We start from the raw sequence: 19,303 nt of genomic DNA, 5'->3' as shown, positions 1-19,303 counted from the left end.
CATGATGTCACTGATCTTGAGATTGAGCCCCGTGTTGGGCTCTGTACTGACTGCTTCAAGCATGGAGCTTGCTTTGGATTCTGTGTCTCCCTCTCTCTCTGCCCCTCCCCTTCGCCTCCTCCCCCCCCCCCCCCGCCTTTCTCTTCCAAACATAAATAAACACTAAAAAATTTTAAAAACAAAGTATTATGATGATTGTTATTGTTCACTTTGAGTGGATTCAATAGAGTTTACAAAGAGACAGGAATGTGTAGCAATGGTTAAAGTAAATGGTTTATGTTTCATGGACCAAAAAAGGTGTTGAATTATCAAAAGTTAGATTATTGTTAGGAGAAACAAACCCAATCTTTCCACCTGATGGCTTTAAACTTTATTTTGGACAACTCATTTGAACTGATAAATGATCACAAAACCTATATACAAGTCAATAATATGGAATATTGGGAAAACATATATGGCATTTCCAGAACACTTGGTGTCAGCACTCCTTTAATCCTTGCATTTTCCCTGCTCCAAAGAATGGAAGAGGGAATATGACCCTTCAACCCTAACTGTGGAGAATCTGCTTCAGAGAGTTATGCAGTGAAGCACAAGACATGAGGGTTCCTGTGGTTGGAAAAGAAAAACTGCCCATTAAATTCAGACTCTTAAGGCCTTAAGTGTAAAATCTAATCAGTACAGTGAATGAAATATTCAATTCAAATAAAGGTAAGCCTGTGTTTTTTCTATCCCCTCTCAGACAGGCAGACACTATATGCAGGGACTGAGAGTAATTTTATCTCCCTTTTTAATTCTAATCCGTTTTCAATAACAAAATGCTGAAGCAGCAATTTCTCTAATGATGTCATTTCTGTAAGATCACTTGAAAGTAAAAAAAAAAAAAAAAAAAAAAAAAAAAGTAAATTGTTATCTATATAGAACAAGTTCCAAATAGGAAACGACAACAATTTAAAACCAAAGAGGGCAAATCATTGGTTCTCCCATTGAACTCTAGGATGCCTTTTTAGAGTAGCGAGTAGTTGTGAGGGTTAGTAACCAAAGCAAAGGGGAAGTACACTGGGATATGTCTGGCCTTTTCTACAACAGAACTCTCCTCTCAAAATCTCTACAACCAATCACTGATAGCATGCAAACTTTCCTAACTTGAGTCCCAAATTTGGTCAATTGGACCCTAAGATTTTGAGGGTGGTATAATTTCTTCTTTGATTCCATATAAGCTCAGTTTAGAACTGGGCATTTAATGAAGAGTGGTTTGATTAATTTCTATTCTATAGTGATTAAGCCTAATGGTCAACAATCTCAGTTAAAAAAATCTAATCAGATAAGAAAACTCATTTGAGATGCAATCAGTTTTCTCCCAAACTTAAGTTCAGCTTTAAGATTTCCTGTAGTCTCTCTATAGTTTACTTCTATGATATTATCACATCAATTTGGTTGTTTGATAGCTTGAGGACTAGAAAATCCCAGAAACCATCTTTTTTTTTTCCTGATAAAATCCCACCAATTTAAAACACTTGGCTTTCACATGGATATTTGATCAAATAAACCCAATTGACAGCTTTAAGAAATGATCAAGGGTATCCATATACAAGGGCGAAATTATAGCTGCTTCTGCACAATTACAATTATATTAAAGAAGAGCAAGGTGTCTAGGGAAGGACAAACTGCTCTCCCCCAAATTAGTATTTTTAAACTAACTATTCTATAACATAATCAATTTAGAGATAAGGTCTTTAAGTCTGTTAAGAGTTCAAATGTTTTTCAAGTGATATTTAGATCTTTATGGAATGAATGCAAATACGCAAAATTTCCAAACTGGTTTTAAACATGGTTTCAAATATGTGTGGTAGTTGGTTATTTGTAAATGATATTTGGAAATACAAATTTGGCACTTTTCAAAAATACATGATGACAACATCCAAAGTTTTATTCTCATTTTTCATGACAGGCTGTGAACAATTGTTTGAAAACCAATAGAGCCAACCTCCTGGGATAATTTCATCTTGTTATATTTACTGCTGTTATTGATCTACATCAATGTCATTACTGTATATCATTACCATTCATAATAGCTGTTAGGAATTGTTTATATCTGTAAGAACAGATATAATGAAATATATACAAATACATTTGACATTTTAAAGAGTGTCTGCAAGTCCTCTTGTAGGCCCTGCAATTTGTTGAACAAGAGGCATTTCTCCACTGCATTTCTATACTTCTTGTGTCATTTTTTATTCTGGACTTTTCTTCAAGAATATTTATATAGCTCACAGCCGTGGAAGACAGAGATAATGCCACCTTCTAGAGCAGAGAGTATTTTTTTCTCTTGGCCAAAATTGTAAAGATAATGTCTTCCTTAGGGGCAGAGTTTGGGAAGATTTTTTAGTAGACTCAAGCTTGAGGTTCCTCAGTGTGAATACAAATTCACTGTGTATGTAGCCTCCACCTAGACCTGCCTGTGCATTGCCCCCACATGATTTGGGGGTGGGTAGGACAAGGAGAAGAATATGAACAGGAAACTCATGCTGCCTGCTGTGACATGACTAATAACATCTTCTGTGTCTGATCCAGGAGTTGTTGGTCTTCTGTCAGAATCTAAGAAGCTTTAACAGGTTCACATTTTAGCTTGCCTAGGGTAAAAATCTCAGACCCTACAGAATTGTTGACATACTAGTAAATATTAAAAAAACAAAACAAAACAAAACAAAAAACATACTGAGTATTTGACATCATTAGTTTTTTCTAGTCCTAACCCAAGTCTTCCAGATGTAGACAGAAGTTACAAGTCAGTAGTTTCTATGTCACACAGAAACCATGTTATGAATGCTATCAATTGGGTATGGGCAGGATTTTTAATGATAGAAGACAGATTATTTTGGAGCTAACAATGTCCATTATCAAGAAAACATTTAGGGGCTCCTGGGTGGTTCAGTTAGTTGAGTATCCAACTTCAGCTCAGGTCATGATCTCACTGCTTGTGAGTTCGAGACCTGTGTCGGGCTCTGTCTGACAGTTCAGAGCCTGGAACCTGCTTCTGATTCTGTGTCTCTGCCTCTCTCTACCACTCCCCCACTCACGATCTCTTTCTCTCTCTCTTTCTCTAATAAATAAACATTTAAAAAATAAAACAAAAAGAAGACATCTAATGTGATAGGTGATAATCTGGATAAGATGGCAATTTAGACATTCAAAAAGCATGAGCTTTTTTTTCCCAGCATTGACCTAACTCTGTGGAATTGGGTGGCAAAGTCATTCATCATAGCACCCCAGTTGATGACCAGACAATCTACCTACTTTTGTGAGAATCAATTATATGATGAAGCAAATATATTTGGCATCACATTAAGGGAGCCAATAGTATCTAGAAAAAATAAGATTAGTATTCTGTTACCTTGCAAAAACCTCTATAAAGGAGTAATTTTATAATTAATTTTTATACATCTAATGTTTCCATTTGAAATCCTTGAATGTAGGAAGGGAATGTCACATACAGAACAGAGGTATTAACCTAGAATAGAACCAGGCATTGAGGAGATGTTAAAAATTACTTGCTGCCTAAATTACTGGAATTAGCAGAGATGAATAATCCTATGTCACAACCTTATTATAGGGAGAAATTCTATCTCTGGGGATTGTATAAATACTTCAGGAAAACAATTTCATTTCAAGTGACTAAAAAAGCTAATAGCCTTCTACCATCACCCAAGATCATTGATGAAGTGAATTTAATTGATGAGAAAAAGATTTATATGTAGATAAACAGAAAGAGGGAGCGATAAAGTTTCCCCCACACCAAAACAGTGAACATAAAAGGAAACCTCCAAGAAAGTCACTCTTTTCTGATGTTTAATGTAACTGAACCTATATAGCACTTCTGTGTTTGGGCAGACACATACATTGCTTTCAGTATATTAACCAGTGCTAGAAATGCAAGCTTTGCTTTAGAGCTGTGCTTTGCACTATGAATTTGAAAACTGATGGAGAATCCCTAATTCTACTGCTAGGGTCACTTCTTATAAAAATATTACAACATGATCTCACCAGAAAACTGACAAAGTCATAAATAATCCTTTAATTTAACCAGGATCAAAGCTAAAATGACATGAATCACAACATTCCCAGCAAGGAACTATCAGGTTTCATACATCCTATGATACCTGCTGTTAGAACATTGAAATTAGAAGGTCTCCACATGACCCTTCCATACACTACAAAGGGAAATATGCACTCAAGAATTACTTCCCAGTAAAAAATGGGATGGCAGGAGTAAATGTCCAGATTATAAAAAAGTAAAGGGAGAGGCGCCTGAGTGGCTCAGTTGGTTGAACCTCCGACTTCGGCTCAGGTCATGATCTCAAGGTTTGTGAGTTCGAGCCCGGCGTCGGGCTCTGTGCTGACAGCTCAGAGCCTGGCGCCTACTTCAGATTCTGTGTCTCCCTCTCACTGACCCTCCCCCATTCATGCTCTGTCTGTCTCTGTCCAAAAATAAATAAACATTAAAACAATTTAAAAAAATAAAGAAGTAAAGGGAGAAACTTTACTAATAAACTGGTTTATTTTATTTTAATTTGGAATAATCTCAGATTTGGATCTCAGCTCAGCAATTGAACTTGATACATATGTCCCTAACCTTGGTTTAATAAGCTATGGTGCCCATGAACAAGTGTCTATGTTTCTAACTTCATTTATCTTCTTTTTAATCCTAGTCTGGTAACATAGATATAAAGTAATACTGTCTCTTCTGTCAACTAATGTTTACCTGCTAACTATATCAAAATCATTATAACTTAACCATAAAAGCATAAATCCCATTGTAAAAAATAAAATAAAATTTCTATTGTCCTTATACATCTCACATCACAACATATTTATTTAACAAATTGGTTTTGTATTTTGAGAGAATTTCTAACTATCCCTTTATTTAGGCAGGGAGACAAAAAAAAAAAAACTAAAAGAAAACTTCAAGTTGTAGTGGTTTTGATGTATATAAGCTTGCCTATATAGGAAGGCAGTGCAAATAATGCTGCCATGGGTTTTGAATTTTCTCCTTTATATCACAGCAGGATGACCTTTCATTAGATAGAGTGGTCTTCTGAGCAGCCAACCTAAGTGGTACATAATCTTCTGTGAGTTCCTATGCACAGAAGGCCATAAATATTCATCTGGATGGGGCTTCTAAACTTTTTAGTGCCTTAAACTTTTTACTACACATTAGATTGCATATATCCTAGAACATAAGGCTTGTCACAGCTGACCAGATAAATGGCTTAGCCATAGTGGAGCACTGTTTTTGACAGAGGAATATATCTGGTGTTCCACAAGGTAAAGAAGGTCACAGAGTACCACTGACATATAATTGTGCAAGGCTACCCTTGGATGATCAATACGTTTAAGTTGCTCTCTTAGGAAAAGCACATTGGAAAATCCTGTCTTTTCTTTCAGGCCACTAAAGAAGAATTTAAAGAATTACTGTCTTATTACTCTAGGCAAAAATATCCTGTTGAAAAAAAATAGTGACTATCTTTTTTTTTTTTTTTCCAGGACCTTACTTTCTTGGGATTATTCATATCCTCATTTATTAATTTTGTATGTAGTATTTCCCCCCACAAAGGCATCAAATAAATTAAACAAACAAACAAAAAACCTCACTTGATAATTGATCAATGGGCTTTACATATGTCTCTCTGGGGCAGTCAGTTCCAGGTTCCTATGCTACACCAGGCCTCATTTCTAACTGTGAGAGGATTTGCCCATGCCACACAAGATTCACAAGGACAAAGAGTCCAGCCTACTCTCATTCTTGATTCCTTCCAGGCATGGAATTAGAATTCATCCTTAATCAATCATGTAGCATGCCAATATTTTTCTGCTGGGTGAATGCCTCTCTGGCATAGCCTTATGCTGCAAATTCACTGAGAAACAACCATTGGTGTTTAATTCTATCCTGACCAACTGCCAATGGGTTTTTGTTCATTTGATGTCAATTCAATGAGGATGACTGGAACCAGAACAATCATATCTCAATGGTTGCAATATGTATTTTGTTAACTCAGATTACAGAGTTAATCCAGCTGAGATAAATTCATAAAACTGTAATCTAGCCTGAACTAGATGAGAAGCTCAGAGGAATCAGTATTAATAAGACATCAGTCACACACTCATATTTGTTTTATACCATACTCGGCAACCATAAACTCTGTGTGTACTTCTTTTGCACTTGAATTTCCTCATCTGAAAACTAAGAAGGTTAACATATCCTTTGAAAACCTTTGCCATTAAATATGAGAAATGGAATAATTTATATAAACACACTTTGAGTTCTGTGTAAGAAATGAGTAATTTTATGGTCTATCCTAATTTTTCCCATTACATTGGAAAGAAACCTAGGCAAGTTGGGTGACATATTAGAGATACAGTAGAGTTTTAAACAGTCAAATGCAACAACAAATTGTCAAAGAACATCTCACATGGTTTTGTTGATTTAACATTGTTTAGTCTAACAAGTATAGATAATATAATCTTCTTTTTTATATCTTTATATTGCATTGAAGTTATATCATCAGTGAATTGTAGAGATTAGAAAGACACCAAGAATACAGAAACATTTCTATCTTTCACCAAATGTATAATTACATGTTTCTGGTCATGAAAACAAATTTCCTAACATAATTGCATGACCAACTCCGTGTACAGTGTTTCCTTACAAGCCAAATTCCCCCAATTTTTACTTACACAAAGATTTCCAATGGCTAGTATTTTTTCTACTTCAATATCGATATAGGTATAGATATGCCACCTCATAAGGAATCCCTAAGTTTTTAGTGGGGCATAGAGTAAAGGAAATAGAAAAATAATTTGGAAGTCAATGACCCAGATAATTATGATTCACACAATTAAAATTAAATAACTAATTAGAACATTTCAAGCTTAAAAAGTCATCAAGATATCAGTATCTGATGTTTGGACCTTCTGTTTAACTCCAGTATGAAAATTAAGATGAAGGATAAAAACTCACAAGATCCCTGAAAACTCAGTCCCTTGATAACTTGACTGACACCATCTTAAGGGAATTTTGACTTTATTACAAGACCAATAGGACTGGATTTAAATATTCAGCCAAAAGTTTCTCTAATTCATACCACTAAAAATGGAATAAACCTGTTTTTTTTTCATGTTTATTTATTTATTTTGAGAGTGGGGAGGGGTAGAGAGAGAAGGAGGTAGAGAGACAACCCAAGCAGGCTCCACACTGTGAGTGCAGAGCCCAATGTAGGGCTTCATCTCACAAACCATTAGATCATGACTTAAGTTGAAATTATGAGTCTGAGGCTTAACAGTCTGAGCCACCCATGTGGTCCAAGGCTGTCTATCTTTAGACAAACGCTTTGCTCCTGCAGTACTGACTATGAGGTCTGTGCTTACCAAAAAAGGAGATACTTGCACTGTTACCTTCCATCCTTAGGAGGAAGTCTGGGGATAGACCAAGGTCAGGATGAGACTTGGTGGATGTCCACACATACTGTGTGTGTGTGTGTGTGTGTGTGTGTGTGTGTGTGTGTGTGTGTGTTCACCATTCAAAGTATCAGATTTATTCAGAGGGCATAACAGAATATCTCATTTTATACCAGAAAAATAATTTTAGATGAACGTGTGGTAGACACTAAAAACTGAATTAGAAATCTGCATATAAACTATACCTATTCTCTCAATAGCTAAGTTATGATTTAGGCCAGTGGACAACTAGACAGACTTTACGCTGTTCAAAGCAATGGTTAATTCTTGTCTGTTGACAAACTAGGTGTCTCGATAGATCTCTTCTTTTCTGATGATAAATAAACAACAACAAAATAGGAATTACAAAATATTACCACAGGACAAAGGAAGGAAAACCACCTGATTACGCAAAGAAAGTATACTTCAAATAATTATGGTCTACAGGAATTGTCTTACAGGCAATTTAAAAATCCCACTAGTAATGAAAAAAGCTTTCCCAGAGAAGTAAAATTCATATTTGTGCTCTCAAGTATATCCCAGAATAAATTAAATAGTATTTATTAAATTAAATTAAATAGTATTTCTAGAAGTTTGAAGAAAATTTTTGTCTGGCCAAGAATTAATATTCAGAAGAATTGTTAATCACATATAAATGCAAAGGGGACTTATTTAGAAAACAAAAGAACTCCACGGTATACAATCTTTGTACTCTTTTCTTCTAAAGAAACAACTTTAATGCTTTATCCTACACTTCAGTGAAAATTAATAATTAAACAATGAGGAGCTAAAGTTTGAATACTGAGCAATACAACTAGTGAAGCACTGATTCAGGTCAAAAAGAAAACATTATAAAATTGATCAACAAACTAGCTATATATGTCAAAACCTGTTATATAAAGACAATGATTAATGATTCAAAATAATATTTTTTGTCAGAAATCCTAAATTATAATAAGGAATGAAATTTAGGAAGATAAAGAGAATAATACAAAGAAAGCCAAAGTCCTCATCTCAAATAGTTAAAATTCAAAAGTAATAGAATTTAAAGCTGGAATTATTATTCCAAATGCTTTAAAAAAGATGTAAAGAAGATGTAACAAATTGACCATGGACTATGTGCTAAAATATAGAAGGGATCATAAACAGTAAGGAAACGCACAAATAGTGTGTAAAAAAAATCAGAAGTAACATCAAACATCAAGTAGAAAAATGAGGATAAATGGTTTAAAAGTCATGTCTACAAAGAAGATGTAGTCACATGATAAGACACTTATGCTCCAATTAAGCACAAGATAAATTATACCAAGGTATGATCTAAAATTTATAACACTGAAACATAATTAAGAATTTGGTCTCCAAAATAAAATAATTTAGGGGCTAAATTCCAAATGTCCTGATTCCTAATTATGCGAATTTTGAAAAGTTATTAACTCTCAAGTCTTCATTCTGAATAATAAAGTGAAGTAGTAAAAGTATCTTCCTTATACGATTATTAACAGCTAATGAGAAACATGAAATCTATACAAGAATTCAATAAATTTTGCCTATGATTATCATTAGTACTAGTAAAAAATAATAACCTCCAGGGATATATAATTAAAAGGAACAACATCAAAATGTTTTAGTAGTTTATTCCTGGATTGTAGCATTACGGGTAGATTTTTCATTTAAATTTTTTCTATATATTTCTCAAGTATTACCACATATTAAATCATTTAAAAAATCCTTGCGGCACCCGGGTGGCTCAGTCAGTTGAGCATCTGACTCTTGATTTCAGCTTAGGTCATGATCTCACAGTTTGTGATATCAAGTCCCGCATAGGGCTCAGCACTGACAGCCTGGAGTCTGCTTGGGATTCTCTGTCTCCCTCTCTCTCTCTGCCTCCCCCCACTCATGCCTGCACTGTCTCTCTCTCTCTCTCAAAATCAATAAATAAAAACTTTAAAAAATCCTTTATTCACATTATTTCTTCTTCAGAAGAAATCAAATATTTCAGTTAAGTTGAAGTCTTCTTCATTATACTTATTTCTCCTGCCTCCCCAGAGACAATCATTATCACTGATGAAAAAATCCATTTATTTGTGTATCCTTTAACAATTTGTGACAGTTAATTTTATGTGTCAAGTTGAGTAGGCTATAAAGGCTATAAAGGGCCCAGACATTTGGTCAAATATCATTCTGGGTGTGTCTGTCAGAGTGTTTTACATAAGATTAACATTGGAATCTATAGACTATATTAAGCAGATCACCCTCTCAGATATGGGTGGTTCTCATCCAGTCAGTTGAAGGCCTGAATTGAATGACAAGGCCTACCTTCTTGCACATAAGAGGGATTCTTCCTGCCTGACTGCCTTGAACTGGGACATTGTTTTGTTTTGTTTTGTTTTGTTTTTTCCCCTGGCTGAAGACTCCAAATAAAACACTGGCTGCTCTTCATGGGTCTTCAGCCTAACCAGCATTTGGACTGGAACTATGCCATTGGTGCTCCTCAGTTTCTAACTTGCTGACTGCAAATATGGGGAGTTGTCAGCCTCCATACTTACATGAGCCAATTCCTCATAACAAATCGCTTTCTATACACATACATGCTATTGGTTCTGTTTTTCTGGAGAATCATGAGTAACATGCAACAAATTCAAATCATTCCAGAAGCATTTATATAGTATTCAATACATACATATCATTGCTCCAATAATTGTGGCAAGGGACTTGATATGTATAGACAGAACAAATTTCAAAAGGGCCACATGAGAATAACAAGATGTAACAAACTGAGGACGGTCAGTAAAAGTTAATAAAGTGCCTTTAATCCAGGTCAATTAATCCAACTAATTCACTATTTTGATAAAGTCTAGGATTTCCCTAAGTCTCTTCTTTTGTCTGCTTCTTTTGACTTCACAACAAAGATAGATAATCAACCTTATTAACTCTTTGGTTGAAGGTCTTACAATGTGCATCAACTATCATCTATATAACTAACAACTACGCATTTTTGTAGCTCCTAACAGTGAGGTTCCCTATTTTATGAAATACTGTCTTCTGTGGCATATATATTTTACTAAACTATTATGCAGCAGTGACAAATACTCTGGAAAACTTCATCACTGGTCATCTTTTTAAATTAAATTAATTCAGTTAATTATTTGTAGTTTAAAAAGAATTATACCTAAGTGATTATCTGAATTTCTCTTTCCAAGTTTGATTTTTTCCCCCTTGGTTTCATATGCTTCTGTTCTTCAAAAATATATGTACAAACAATAAGTGTAACAAATACAAAAACACAAAGAAAACTTACATATGCAAGTTGTCCCATTTTCATCTAAAAGTTGATTGTCGGCACATGCACATACTCGGCCTCCTGGAATGGCTAAGCACAGTGTACTACAGCCCCCGTTATTTACTCGGCACATGTTGTCACCTGTAAGAGGAGGGAAGTGAATGTGTCAGAGAACTGTGATTCCATCCAAAATTAGCCAGGTTAAGGTTCACATTCTTTCTAAGATATGTATGTAGGCATAAGAATGTACACATATACAAGCATATGTATATTACATATTCATTAATGTAGTCAGGATATCTTCTGAATACTAAGTAAAATTCAGAAACATTTAAAAATATAGGACACACTGGGAGATAAAAGGAATTTGCATGTTGGTTAGAAGATATAGAGGTATGTGTGCAGATAAGTACCAGGAGACAGCAAGGTTACAGGACATGATGATGTCTGTCCAGGATAGCAGATTAGGCCTGGTATATTCAATTCTGATTTCTTTCTAAATTAGATCATTAACACTTAGAATGTGACTTTGGATATTAAGTGAACAGAAAGCAAATGACCACAAGGGAAAGGAGTGGAATATACTTCCCTCTTGTTCAAGGAGCACATTGACATGTTAGTGCATTGATGAGTCCAAGAAACACAGGTTTTATCTATGAAACTTTAAAAATGAATGGTCTTGTAGTGCCAGTAGAATGTATAACGCACAAGGGTAGAAGTGTCGTCCCAGTGGACCATCCCAGTAGACCTCACCAGCAGAAGCACTGATAAGGTAAGCAATAGATATCAATAAAGCAGGGGAGATTCACAAAGGTATTACCCATAAACATCTGTGAGACACCCTCGGAAACTAAGATAAACCTGACATAAAATTTTGAAAGGGTTGGAGATTCTATACAATCTGGGTAATCATCATTTTGATGACATTTATTCCTAGAAGATGGAAAGACAAGAAATAAAGCATATTTACTTCTATATATACCTACATAATGTTACAAAGAAGTCTATAACACTAGCAATCTAATTGGCAAAGTAAATGTCCAGGCTATTTTACATTATGTTGCAGTTTTCAAGGTATCAATAAGTAACATTTGATTATATCAGAAACTCTAACTCAAACACTAAAAAATAGTTTTTAATTACTTACAATGACTACACTAAAATAATGTAATCATTAAAGTTGTATTGGCAGCTGCAGCACAGTGCCAAAAAATGTGACTGGTGTGACAGATGAGACTATTGTACTGGGTTAGGTGTGCTATATAGCGAATATTAAGGAATGACTTTAAAAACAAAAAAAAAAAACCCTCAAAATGGTGCTATATACAATAAATATTTAACTCATTCTCATAGATTATTTTGTGTGTCTACAGATTGCAAGAAACAATCTGAATTATATATTCATTTCTTTTCATTATTCTGAGAAGTAAATTAAATTTTGCATGTTTATAAAAGGTAAAAATATACTTGAAAGCTATGGAAACTAATAATTCAGGTTTTAGTATCAATTTCTGAACTCAGAGGATAATGAAGCTTAGTTCAAACTTTTTCCAACAAGAGATGTAGAAATTTTTTTTTTTAAGTTTATTTATTTATTTTGTGGAGGGTGTGCAGGGGCGGGGGGGGGGGGGAAGAGAGAATCCCAAGCAGACTCCACATTTAGCACAGAGACCGAAGCAGGGCTTCATCTCATGACCTTGAGATCATGACCTGAGCCAGAATCAAGAGCTGGTTGCTTAATGGACTGAGGCACCAAGGTACCAAGAGATGTAGCGATTTTTTTAAGTAGTGTTCAGATACAGCCATGCTTCTTCTATAACCATAGACTAAAAATGTAATACTTCATAGGGAAATAGGTGTTCTCAATATTTTATGAATATTATGTACAAACTGTATATTCATTACTTTAGTAACATTCAGATTGTTGAAATTTTGATTTAATCAAAGTATTTTGAGAAATATATGAAGAATTTAAAACAGTAAAAAGGAAGTACTGAAAGCAGTATATCATGTCACATTTTCATATTGAAAATATATGCTAGGGGGGGCCAGGGTGGCTCAGTCTGTTAAGCGTTTGACTTCGGCTCAGGTCATGATCTCACAGTCCGTGAGTTCGAGCCCCGCGTCGGGCTCTGTGCTGACAGCTCAGAGACTGGAGCCTGCTTCTGATTCTGTGTCTCCCTCTCTCTCTGACCCTCCCCCGTTCATGCTCTGTCTCTCTCTGTCTGAAAAATAAATAAAACCTTAAAATAAAAGAAAATATATGATAAATATCACATTATTATTTTTTCAATAGCATGATTCGTGCTTACAATCGTGCTTACAATTTCAATATGAAATGTAAGTATTTAAAAATAAATTACCATTACTTGAACTTTTAAATATATTCCTTTCAATGAATTCTATACATTAAAAAAGAGGAAGTGATATTCTCTTGTCATGATAGAAATCCAAAATGTAAATTAATTTGAATAATTTCATATCTCTCATGAGAATTGCCTAAATCATATATATTCTTCAGTTTACTTCAACCTATTTCAGATACAGCTCATGTGGCAGTTTTTATTGAATTTCTAGCAGGTTGCAAAACTTTTCATGTAAAAATATTCTCTTAAAAATATGATTTAATGACAAACAGCATTAAAATTTTTATACACAGGGCGCCTCGGTGGCTCAGTTGGTTAAGCATCCAACTTTGGCTTAGGTCATGATCTTGTGGTTTGTGGGTTTGAGCCCCACGTCAGGCTTGTGCTGACCGCTCAGATCCTGGAGCCTGTTTCAGATTCTGTGTCTCCCTCTCTCTCTTCCCCTCCCCTGCTCATGCTGTCTTTCTCTCTCTCTCTCAAAAATAAATAAAGATTAAAAAAATTATATACCAATATTAATGTGAGTGTCTATTAACAATCGATAGCTATCATTTTGAAAATTCACAGTGCATCGATGTCAGGGATAGTTACCTTATTTATTTATTTGTTTGTTACTTATACCATATATTTAATTCAATTTTTATAATAAGCTTTTAAGGTAGGCTTATCTCATATGCAAATGTGACTACTGAAGAGATAGGGTTTAAATGACTTTTCTAATGTCTAGAAATAAATAGTCCTTATTAAAAAACAAATAAAGTAGAATAAGGATTCTTTATTATAATTATTTCTAAATAATTGAAAACAAGGATTTTTTAATCTAAAATTTATGCTCTTATACTCTTAACTCTTTTATATATGACAAAATAAAATTAAATCAATAAAGGACAGAGAAATAACACAGTGAAAACAACATAATGAAATCCTAGATTAAATTACTTTGGAAGTAATTACTTTTGAAAAAATCAAATAATGAAGGAAAACAAATGAGGAGTATCTTTTAAAAATAAGTTCAAGATAGTGGTCTGTCTGGGCCAAAATCTTTGTCTTTCCCCCCCAACCTAATATGTTAGTTAAGAGAAGTGGAATTACTCTACCCCCAATAGAGTCTCGAACAGACGAGTGTTTGATAAATATTAGTTAGTTGATGAATGAATGAATGAATGAATGAATTTTAGTTGATGAGTGAGTGAATGAATTTTAGTTAGCAATATGACAGAAACAATCATTTGGGTGTGCAGATACAAGGTACCTGTATGTTGTTAACATCTAAGTCCATTTTAAGAAGATAAAGGGGCTTTTCTCATTTGCAGGTAAGTACACATATACTCTGTCTACATACATTGCATTTCAAGGTAGATTATTTAAAGGCATATTACAATTCTCAAAGAACAGTAATAAAGATGTAGATGATATATGAAAACATTTCACAAGCTTATATTAAAATATTAGGGCTTAATTACTTGAAAGGATATATGCTCCCATGTTTATTACAGCATTATTTATAATAGCCAAGAATGGAATCAAACTAAATGTCCATCAACAGAAAAGTGGATAAGAAAAATATGATCTACACACACACACACACAGGAATATTACACAACCATTAAAATGATGAGATTTGCCATTTGCAACAACATGAATGGACTTAAAGGGTATTATGCTAAGTGAAATAAATAAGACTGAGAAAAGCAAGTACCATATGATTCCACTCATAAATGGAATCTTTAAAAAATGAATAAACAAAAAGCAGAATGAGAACTATAAATACAGAGAACAAACTGATGGTTGTCAGATAGGAGGAGGTTGGGGGTTGGGACCATGGGTGAAGGGGAAAGGGAGATACAGGTCTCCAGTTATGGAATGAGTAAGTCATGGGAATAAGAAGCACAGCATAAGGAGTACAGTCAATGATATTTCAATAGCAATGCTAGGGGACAGATGACAGCTATACTTGTGGGGAACACAGCATAATGTATATAAACTTCTCAGCTCGCTAAGTTATACACCTGAAAATAATGTAACAATGTGTCAGCTATACTCAAAATAATAAAATATATGTGTTTACAAACTTTACTAACTTAACATTTGTTAATAAAGTATCTTTTATTTCTAGCAAATAACAAAATACATAAATCGTCACCACAAAGGAATACTACTGATCTATTTTATCTAAATTTTCATCAGAAGGATAGGAGGGAAGAAATCTCCTTTTCTACATGCTTCTTAGACTCTTCACTTCTCCAAGTTTTATCATATGTGAAGTAAGAAGTCTCTATACCTAATATGAAATATATAAACTAATGGAGATTTTGTTTTTCCTATTGGATGGATAGACAGTCTGACTTACAGTTTGGAAGAGAAATTAGACTTCACATTCATCCTAAAAGTTGGAAAAAAAACCAGTAAAGTGGGATCCTAAGTTCAGATACTGATTTCATGTAGGATAATTTCAGAGGAGTCAACTTTGAATAATGTCAATCAATCAGAGGAAAGGATAAAATGTGTCCTTTGTCTCTTGTAGAGTTATATGCTCATTGAAAATTTGCCTTGCTTTGAAGTTACTTTGTGTGTGGGATGCATGCATGTGTGTGCATGCACACATGCATGTTAACTGCATTAAGGCCTTAATTAGCCTTCTGGGTTATTTTTTGGTAGTGATTATTTCCAAAATGGAAATTTTGAAAAGATACAATTTCTGATGATGACCCTACCACTGAATATAAATCTTGGGGCACCTGGGTGGCTGAGTCGGTTAGTTGTCTGATTTTGGCTCAGGTCATGATCTCATGATTTGTGAGTTTGATCCCCATATCTGGCTCTGTGTGCACAACTCAGAGCCTGGAGTTTCAGATTTTGTGTCTGACTGTCTCTCTGCCTTCTCCCGCTTGCAGTCTCTCTGTCTCTCTGTCTCTCTCTCTCTCTCTCTCCCTCTCTCAAAAATAAACAAACATTAGAAAAAAATATATAAACATGGGGGTGCATGTGTCCCTTCGAAACAGCATACCTGTATCCCTTGGATAAATGCCTAATAGTGCAATTGCTGGGTTGTAGGGTAGTTCTATTTTTAGTTTTGAGGAACCTCCATACTGTTTTTCAGAGTGGATGCACCAGCTTGCATTGCCACCAACAATACAAAAGAGGTCCTTTTTCTCTGCATCCTCACCAATATCTGTTGTTGCCTGAGTTGTTAATGTTAGCCATTCTGACAGGTGTAAGGTGGTATTGATTTGTATTTCCCTGATGATGAGTTATGTTGAGCATTTTTTCATGTGTCGGTTGGCCATCTGGATGTCTTCCTTGGAGAAGTGTCTATTTATGTCTTTTAGCAGCACTATCAACAATAGCCAAAGTATGTAAAGATCCCAAATGTCCATTGATGGATAAATGGATAAAGAAGATGTGATACACACACACACACACACACACACACACACACACACACACACACATGGAGTATTACTTGGCAATCAAAAAGAATGAAATCTTGCCATTTGCAACTGCGTGGAGGGAACTGGAGGCTATTATGCTAAGTGAAATTAGTCAGAGAAAGACAAAAATCATATGACTTCACTCATATGAGGACTTTAAGAGACAAAACAGATGAACATAAGGGAAGGGAAACAAAAATGATATAAAAACAGGGAGGGGGATAAAACAGAAGAGACCCATAAATATGGAGGACAAACTGAAGGTTGCTGGAGGGGTTGTGGGAGGGGGGTGGGCTAAATGGGTAAGGGGCAGTAAGGAATCTACTCCTGAAATCATTGCCTCACTATATGCTAACTAATTTGGATATAAATATTTAAAAAAATAAAAAATAAAATTAAAAAAAAATAAAAATATATAGAAATGGGCCTTAGAAAAAAATTAGAAAAATAAATAAATATCTTACTAAACCTACACAGTAATGTTGTTAAAGTACATGTCATGCATTAATTTAAGATTACTGTGTCTTTATACTAGTGCTTTGTAATATAAAATCTCTGAATGCTGGGTTGTAGAATGTAGTCAAGAACTTTATATATATATAAAAAAGTTTTGCATACATTTATCAATGACAAAACTACAATGACTGCAGAACAGACATACTTGTTTCCTTCTATCTAAAAGTATAGTAGTTATATGGGGTGCCTGGCTGGCTCAGTTGGTTAAGTGTCTAACTCTCGATTTTGGCTCAGGTCATGTTCTCACTTGTTGGTGAATTAAAATCCCTCATTGGGCTCTGCACTGATGGCACAGAGCCTGCTTGGAATTCTCTATCTCCTTCTCTCGCTGCCCCTCTGTCTCTCTCAGAGCTAAATAAAATGTAAATGTATAGTAGTTATATACTTTTCATAAAATTGGCCACATAAATTAATCACATAAAAACACTTTGTGGTTAGACAAACCTGAATTTGAATCTCAGTTTATCCCTGGCTCATTATTTCCTGAGGGCAAAGGGCTACACGTGCCTGATCCTTGGGATTTTCATATGCACAACAGGAATCTATAGTATCTATATTAAACATCTCTTGTGAGACTTAAATAATGTTTGACCCATCTCCTGGAAGTTAGAATTAGTTAGTTATTAGTTAATAAATTTCATATATTTAACATAGAAGCTAATCAATTATTTTTAATTCTATATAGGAAATTAGTCATCAACCTTTCTTAGATATTGCACTTAGTTTTGATGATCTCATTCTCTTAAACATGGGGAAAAATAAAAGTGTGCTTCTGAACCTAGAGAATAAACAGGTAAAAGTATGTTAGTAGTATACAATTGTTCTACTTTATATGAGGAATTTCAGGAGAGGATTATAAAAATTTTTCTAGATATCTAATACAAGTGAAAAAGAATTAAAGTTTATTAATTAAATCAGAAGAAACAACAGTAGCATATAAGAAAAAAAAAAAAAAAAAAAGGTTTTGGCCCTAAATCCCTATGCATTACTTAGGAATTCATTTCTAGGGGTAGCTTTCTGTTTAGTGTGATTATATATCTACCTTCCTGAAATTAGCTGCTTTATTAAAAAGTAATTTGATAAGAGTCTCTTCTGATCTGGAGAGGTCAAATTACCTCACTAATTTTCTGACACCAAGTCTAAAAGAGTTTAGATGGTACATTAATGACATTCCTGGATATTACTCATGATATTTCTGAGGGATGGTGTTGCTGTGTGTGTGTGTGTGTGTGTGTGTGTGTGTGTGTGTGTGTGTGTCTGTGTGTGTGTGTGTGTCTGTGTGTGTTAGTATCTATTGTGTATATATGTATATTTTTTTTCACAGATTCATGTATAAATACTACAAAAGTTTATACAATGTAAACAATCATATACTATAGTCTTTCAGAGAGAGAAAATACAAGGCTATATAATACTAGTATATTACATTCCATGAAGAAATAGTGATCTGTCCCTATGGAGGAAATTGATTTTTTATTCAAATGCAGCTATTTTATTCTTAGGAAAATAGTCAAACAAGACAGTATATAACCAAGTTTGTGTACCACTGATTATGTGTTTCTAAATATTAATTAATATTTAATGTTCACAAATTATAAAGAGAAATACCATTTTCTCTCTCATAATTTTCACTGAAATTATGACATGGTAAGATAACATGTCTGCATTTGAACATCTGAGAGCTTTTTACTTACTTTGATTAATTTAGGAAAAAAATATTAAAAATTTAGATGCTAAGTGAGTAATCCAATTTCAATGTCTACTGACTAAACGAAAAATATGTTGTCCAGCATCCTTTCCATACTATATTACTTATTCAAAAGATTTGGCTAACTAACAGTCAATCCTTGGCTTCCAGAAGACTGGGTAGGAATCTAAGAATAATTGATTTTTTCACCTAAGTTTATGAAAAATAATCAATTTGCCCAAACACATTCTCTCAGTAAGACGGAACATAATGGTTTCTACAATAAAGGTTGTATAAACAGGTGAGTAATTAAGGCTAGATTTCCATTTTAATGTGCCTTTAATTGAAAATTTTTATAAAGCACTTTAAAAGCTTTGTCCATCTAAGAGATAGCTCTGAACAATTATATGTCAATGGCATCGTCTAGAACACCAGGTATATTTCCTCATGAAACATAGCAATAAGTTCCATATATTTTTATTAGAGGCATGTGCTTTGTTAATTGTGACACATTATTCCTTTGAATATTTAC

At 34.2% G+C, this 19,303-nt stretch overlaps 1 protein-coding gene across 4 annotated transcripts in view; it reads right to left on the bottom strand.

Annotated features, from left to right (window-relative positions):
* Nucleotides 1-19,303, bottom strand: part of LRP1B (LDL receptor related protein 1B) — a 1,890,044-nt gene that overhangs the window by 727,988 nt on the left and 1,142,753 nt on the right. For all 4 annotated transcript variants that reach the window (XM_058715412.1, XM_058715410.1, XM_058715409.1 and 1 more), the window contains exon 15: nucleotides 10,790-10,912. In XM_058715412.1, the coding sequence (XP_058571395.1) occupies nucleotides 10,790-10,912 (123 nt within the window). The remainder of the gene's footprint in view (nucleotides 1-10,789; nucleotides 10,913-19,303) is intronic.

Source organism: Neofelis nebulosa, chromosome 2 (genome assembly GCF_028018385.1).
Source record: "Neofelis nebulosa isolate mNeoNeb1 chromosome 2, mNeoNeb1.pri, whole genome shotgun sequence".
In the NCBI taxonomy this organism is placed as follows: Eukaryota; Metazoa; Chordata; class Mammalia; order Carnivora; family Felidae; genus Neofelis; species Neofelis nebulosa.
Note: the sequence above shows the minus strand (reverse complement) of the source record. Positions and strands in the feature narration are given on the sequence as shown.